Below are 6,427 nucleotides of genomic sequence, written 5' to 3'. Positions count from 1 at the left end.
AGATTGTGGTTCCTTCCTTGTGTCCTAATCCTTCTTCATCAAAGGAACGCTTACTTCACAATTTGGATGTGGTTCGCACCATGAAGTTCTATCTTCAGGCTACTAAGGAGTTTAGACGATCTTTCTCTTTGTTTTCTATTTGGGGAAGCGTAAGGGGCAGAAGGCTACTTCGACTTCCCTATCTTTTTTGTTAAGGGGTGTCATCCGCTTAGCCTACGAGACAGCAGGACATCGTCCTCCTGAGAGGATAACGGCTCATTCCACTAGAGCAGTGGCTTCCTCTTGGTCCTTTAAGAACGAGGCCTCTATAGATCAGATTTGTAAGGCGGCTACTTGGTCCTCCTTACATACTTTTTAAAATTTTACAAGTTTGATGTTTTTGCTTCGGCTGAAGCAGCTTTCGGGAGAATAGTTTTGCAGGCTGTGGTGCCCTCAGAATCAGGTCTGTCTCTTCTTTTTTGTTTCCTACGGTTATTCATTCAGTGTCCTCTGGAGCTTGGGTATAGTTTTCCCAACAGTAAGGAATGAAGCCGTGGACTCTCCCTATCTTAGGAAGGAAAACCTAGTTTATGCTTACCAGATAAATTCCTTTTCTTCCGGATAGGGAGAGTCCACGGCCCCCGCCTGTTTTTTCTTGTCTATGGGCGGTCCCCTTTCATTTTATTCTTCTAGCACCATTTATACCCTAATGTTTCTCCTACTTTTCCTTGTTCCCTCGGCAGAATATCTGGGGTAATGAGGAAGTGGGAGGAATATTTAAGCCTTTTGGCTTGGGTGTCTTTGCTTCCTCCTGGTGGCCAGGTGTTTGTATTTCCCAACAGTAAGGAATGAAGCCGTGGTAAGCATAAATTATGTTTTTAACACGTTTTTAAACTAAAGAGAGTACACACATGACAGGCTATGATTTTGGCAGCCGAAATGTGTAAGCCGACAATGCTTCGCATTTCTCCAGTTTTTTTGAAGGGTGGCTGTTTTGTAATTATCATTTTTAATATGACTCCATAAAAGCGAATTTTTATTTTAGAGTGTGATTTTCTTCTTCTTTTGAATTATCTCTCGCTATCTCTCCTCTCTCTACTATGTCTATCTCTCCTCTCTCTCTCCTCTCTCTATCTCTCCTCTCTCTATCTCTCGCTCTATCTCGCTCTCTCACTTGCTCTAGCGCTCTCTCTCTCCTCTCTATCTCTATCGCTCTCCTCTCTTTCCTCTCTATCTCTATCGCTCTCCTCTATATCGCTCTCGCTCTCCTCTCTATCGCTCTCCTCTCTATCGCTCTCCTCTCTATCGCTCTCCTCTCTATCGCTCTCCTCTCTATCGCTCTCCTCTCTATCGCTCTCCTCTCTATCGCTCTCCTCTCTATCGCTCTCACTCTCCTCTCTCTATCGCTCTCACTCTCCTTTCTCTATCACTCTCCTCTCTCTCTATCACTCTCCTCTCTATCGCTCTCGCTCTCCTCTCTCTCTATCGCTCTCGCTCTCCTCTCTCGCTCTCCTCTCTCGCTCTCGCTCTCGCTCTCCTCTCGCTCTCCTCTCTCTCTATCGCTCTCCTCTCTGTCTATCTCTCTCGCTCTCCTCTCTCTCGCTCTCCTCTCTCTCGCTCTCCTCTCTCTCGCTCTCCTCTCTCTCGCTCTCCTCTCTCTCGCTCTCCTCTCTCTCGCTCTCCTCTCTATTTCTCTCGCTCTCCTCTCTATCTCTCTTGCTCTCCTCTCTATCTCTCTTGCTCTCCTCTCTATCTCTCGCTCTCCTCTCGCTCTCCTCGCTCTCTCGCTCTCTTCCTCTCTCTCGCTCTCTTCCTCTCTCTCGCTCTCTTCCTCTCTCTCGCTCTCTTCCTCTCTCTCGCTCTCTTCCTCTCTCTCGCTCTCTTCCTCTCTCTCGCTCTCTTCCGCTCTCTCGCGCTCTTCCGCTCTCTCGCGCTCTTCCTCTCTCTCGCTCTCTCTCCTCTCTCTCGCTCTCTCTCCTCTCTCTCTCTCTCTCTCTCCTCGCTCTCTCGCTCTCTCTCCTCGCTCTCTCGCTCTCTCTCCTCGCTCTCTCGCTCTCTCTCCTCGCTCTCTTCCTCGCTCTCTCTCCTCGCTCTCTCGCTCTCTTCCTCGCTCTCTCGCTCTCTTCCTCGCTCTCTCGCTCTCTTCCTCGCTCTCTCGCTCTCTTCCTCTCTCTCTCTCTTCCTCTCTCTCTCTCTTCCTCTCTCTCTCTCTCTCTTCCTCTCTCTCTCGCTCTCTTCCTCTCTCTCTCGCTCTCTTCCTCTCTCTCTCGCTCTCTTCCTCTCTCTCTCGCTCTCTTCCTCTCTCTCTCGCTCTCTTCCTCTCTCTCTCGCTCTCTTCCTCTCTCTCTCGCTCTCTTCCTCTCTCTCGCTCTCTCTCCTCTCGCTCTCCTCGCTATTTCTCTCGCTCTCTCTCTCTCGCTCTCTCTCTCTCGCTCTCCTCGCTATTTCTCTCGCTCTATCTCTCTCGCTCTATCTCTCTCGCTCTTGCTCTACTCTCTATCTCTCTCGCTCTCCTCTCTCTCTCGCTCTCCCCTCTCTCTCGCTCTCCCCTCTCTCTCGCTCTCCCCTCTCTCTCGCACTCTCCTCTCTATCGCTCTCACTCTCCTCTCTCTCTCTATCGCTCTCGCTCTCTATCGCTCTCGCTCTCCTCTCTATTTCTCTCGCTCTCCTCTCGCTCTCCTCTCTCTCTCTCGCTCTCTCCTCCCTCTCTCTCTCGCTCTCTCTCTCCTCTCTCTCGCTCTCTCTCTTCTCTCTCTCTCTCGCTCCTCCCTCTCGCTCTTGCTCTCGCGCTCTCGCTCTCTCTCTTCCTCTCTCTCGCTCTCACTCTCCTCTCGCGCTCTCTCTATCTCTATCTCTCTCGCTCTCTCGCTCGCTCTCTCGCTCTCTCTCTCGCTCTCTATCGCTCTCCTCTCTCTCTCTCTCTCTCTCTCTCTCTCTCTCTCGCTCTCCTCTCTATCGCTCTCGCTCTCTTCCTCTCTCTCTCTCGCTCTCTTCCTCTCTCTCTCTCGCTCTCTTCCTCTCTCTCTCTCGCTCTCTTCCTCTCTCTCGCTCTCTTCCTCTCTCTCGCTCTCTTCCTCTCTCTCGCTCTCTTCCTCTCTCTCGCTCTCTTCCTCTCTCTCGCTCTCTTCCTCTCTCTCCTCTCTCTCCTCTCTCTCGCTCTCTTCCTCGCTCTCGCTCTCGCTCTCCTCTCGCTCTCCTCTCTCTCTATCGCTCTCGCTCTCCTCTCTATCTCTCTCCTCTCTCTCGCTCTCCTCCCTCTCTCTCGCTCTCCTCTCGCTCTCTCGCTCTCTCTCTCTCTCGCTCTCTCTCTCGCTCTCCCCTCTCTCTCGCTCTCCCCTCTCTCTCGCTCTCCCCTCTCTCTCTCTCTCCTCTCGCTCTCGCTCTCCTCTCTATCTCTCTCCTCTCTATCGCTCTCGCTGTCCTCTCTATCTCTCTCCTCTCTATCGCTCTCGCTCTCCTCTATCTCTCTTCTCTCTATCGCTCTCTCTCCTCTCTATCGCTCTCCTCTCTATCGCTCTCTCTCCTCTCTATCGCTCTCCTCTCTATCGCTCTCTCTCCTCTCTATCTCTCTCCTCTCTATCTCTCTCCTCTCTATCGCTCTCACTCTCCTCTCTCTCTCTCTCGCTCTCCTCTCTCGCTCTCCTCTCTCTCTCTATCTCTCTCGCTCTCCTCTCTCTATCTCTCTCGCTCTCCTCTCTCTCTATCGCTCTCGCTCTCCTCTCTCTATCGCTCTCGCTCTCCTCTCTATCTCTCTCGCTCTCCTCTCTCTCTATCTCTCTCGCTCTCCTCTCTCTCTCTATCTCTCTCGCTCTCCTCTCTCTCTATCTCTCTCGCTCTCCTCTCTCTCTATCTCTCTCGCTCTCCTCTCTCTCTATCTCTCTCGCTCTCCTCTCTCTCTATCGCTCTCCTCTCTCTCTATCGCTCTCGCTCTCCTCTCTATCTCTCTCGCTCTCCTCTCTATTTCTCTCGCTCTCCTCTCTCTCTCTCTCGCTCTCCTCTCTCTCTCGCTCTCCTCTCTCTCTCGCTCTCCTCTCTATTTCTCTCGCTCTCCTCTCTCTCTCTCTCGCTCTCCTCTCTCTCTCGCTCTCCTCTCTCTCTCGCTCTGCCCTCTCTCTCGCTCTCCTCTCTATTTCTCTCGCTCTCCTCTCTCTCTCTCTCGCTCTCCTCTCTCTCTCGCTCTCCTCTCTCTCTCGCTCTGCCCTCTCTCTCGCTCTCGCTCTCCTCTCGCGCTCTCCTCGCTCTCTCTATATCTCTCTCGCTCTTGCTCTCCTCTCTATCTCTCGCTCGCTCTTGCTCTCCTCTCTCTATCTCTCTCGCTCTCTCGCTCTCCTCTCGCTCTCTCGCTCTCCTCTCTCTCTCTCGCTCTCTCCTCTCTCTCTCTCGCTCTCTCCTCTCTCGCTCTCCTCTCTATCGCTCTCCTCTCCTCTCTCTCTCGCTCTCTCTCTCCTCTCTCGCTCTCTCTCTTCTCTCTCTCTCCTCCCTCTCGCTCTTGCTCTCGCGCTCTTGCTCTCTCTCTCTCTTCCTCTCTCTCGCTCTCACTCTCCTCTCGCGCTCTCCTCGCTCTCCTCGCTCTCTCTCGCTCTCTCTATCTCTCTCTCGCTCTTGCTCTCCTCTCTATCTCTCGCTCGCTCTTGCTCTCCTCTCTATCGCTCTCACTCTCTTTCGCTCGCTCTCGCTCTCTCTATCTCTCTCGCTCTCTCTCGCGCTCTCTCTCTCTATCTCTCTCGCTCTCTCGCTCTCTCTCGCTCTCTCTCTCTCTCTCTCTCTCTCGCTCTCGCTCTCGCTCGCTCTCGCTCTCTTCCTCTCTCTCGCTCTCTTCCTCTCTCTCGCTCTCTTCCTCTCTCTCGCTCTCCTCCCTCTCTCTCTCGCTCTCCTCTCTCCTCTCTCGCTCTCTCTCTTCTCTCTCTCTCCTCTCTCTCGCGCTCTCTCCTCTCTCTCGCGCTCTCTCTCTCTCTCGCGCTCTCTCCTCTCTCTCTCTCGCTCTCTCCTCTCTCTCGCTCTCTTCCTCTCTCTCGCTCTCTCTCCTCTCTCGCTCTCTTCTCTCTCTCGCTCTCTCCTCTCTCTCTATCTCTCTCGCTCTCTCCTCTCTCTCTATCTCTCTCGCTCTCCTCTCTCTCTATCGCTCTCGCTCTCCTCTCTATCTCTATCGCTCTCCTCTCTATTTCTCTCGCTCTTCTCTCTCTCTCACTCTCTCGCTCTCCTCACTCTCTCGCTCTCCTCTCTCTCGCTCTCTCTCTCTCTCGCTCTCTCCTCTCTCTCGCTCTCTCCTCTCTCTCGCTCTCTCCTCTCTCTCGCTCTCTCTTCTCTCTCGCTCTCCTCTCTCTCTCGCTCTCTCCTCTCTCTCTCTCTCTCGCTCTCCTCCCTCTCTCTCTCGCTCTCTCCTCTCTCTCTCTCGCTCTCCTCCCTCTCTCTCTCGCTCTCTCTCTCCTCTCTCGCTCTCTCTTCTCTCTCTCTCCTCCCTCTCGCTCTTGCTCTCGCGCTCTTGCTCTCTCTCTCTCTTCCTCTCTCTCGCTCTCACTCTCCTCTCGCGCTCTCCTCGCTCTCTCTATCTCTCTCTCGCTCTTGCTCTCCTCTCTATCTCTCGCTCGCTCTTGCTCTCCTCTCTATCGCTCTCACTCTCTCTCGCTCGCTCTTGCTCTCCTCTCTATCTCTCTCGCTCTCTCTCGCTCTCTCTCTCTATCTCTCTCGCTCTCTCGCTCTCTCTATCTCTCTCGCGCTCTCTCGCTCTCTCGCTCTCTCTCTCTCTCTCTCTCGCTCTCTCGCTCTCTCTCGCTCTCTCTCTCTCTCGCTCTCTTCCTCTCTCTCGCTCTCTTCCTCTCTCTCGCTCTCTTCCTCTCTCTCGCTCTCTTCCTCTCTCTCGCTCTCTTCCTCTCTCTCGCTCTCTTCCTCTCTCTCGCTCTCTTCCTCTCTCTCGCTCGCTTCCTCTCTCTCGCTCTCTTCCTCTCTCTCGCTCTCGCTCTCCTCTCTCTCGCTCTCACTCTCCTCTCTCTCGCTCTCCTCTCCTCTCTCTCTCGCTCGCTCTCGCTCTCTCTCTCGCTCCTCTCTCCTCTCTCTCTCACCCCCTTCCTCTCTCTCTCGCTCTCTCTCTCCTCTCTCTCTCTCTCTCGCTCTCTCTCTCTCTCGCTCTCTCTCCTCTCTCTCTCGCTCTCTTCCTCTCTCTCGCTCTCTTCCTCTCTCTCGCTCTCTTCCTCTCTCTCTCTCTCTTCCTCTCTCTCGCTCGCTTCCTCTCTCTCGCTCGCTTCCTCTCTCTCGCTCGCTTCCTCTCTCTCGCTCGCTTCCTCTCTCTCGCTCTCTTCCTCTCTCTCGCTCTCTCCTCTCTCTCGCTCTCTTCCTCTCTCTTCCTCTCTCTCGCTCTCTTCTCTCTCTTGCTCTCCTCTCGCTCTCCTCTCGCTCTCCTCTCGCTCTCCTCTCGCTCTCCTCTCGCTCTCCTCTCGCTCTCCTCTCGTCT

General features: G+C 53.8%; 2 protein-coding genes across 2 annotated transcripts; both read right to left on the bottom strand.

The window, feature by feature from the left end:
* Positions 1-2,104: 2,104 nt before the first annotated feature.
* LOC128643938 (putative uncharacterized protein DDB_G0271982) lies at positions 2,105-2,774 on the bottom strand (the record flags this gene model as incomplete). The annotated part of the gene is made up of 2 exons (XM_053696706.1): positions 2,105-2,158; positions 2,727-2,774. Coding segments are annotated over 2 exons (102 nt in total), but the record flags the coding sequence as incomplete, so codon positions are not given.
* Positions 2,775-3,271: 497 nt separating this feature from the next.
* Positions 3,272-4,457, bottom strand: LOC128643937 (RNA-binding protein 25-like; the record flags this gene model as incomplete). Its single annotated transcript, XM_053696705.1, has 2 exons — positions 3,272-3,322; positions 4,401-4,457. Coding segments are annotated over 2 exons (108 nt in total), but the record flags the coding sequence as incomplete, so codon positions are not given.
* Positions 4,458-6,427: the final 1,970 nt, after the last annotated feature.

The sequence above is a fragment of the Bombina bombina genome, unplaced genomic scaffold (assembly GCF_027579735.1).
Source record: "Bombina bombina isolate aBomBom1 unplaced genomic scaffold, aBomBom1.pri scaffold_2772, whole genome shotgun sequence".
In the NCBI taxonomy this organism is placed as follows: domain Eukaryota; kingdom Metazoa; phylum Chordata; class Amphibia; order Anura; family Bombinatoridae; genus Bombina; species Bombina bombina.
Note: the sequence above shows the minus strand (reverse complement) of the source record. Positions and strands in the feature narration are given on the sequence as shown.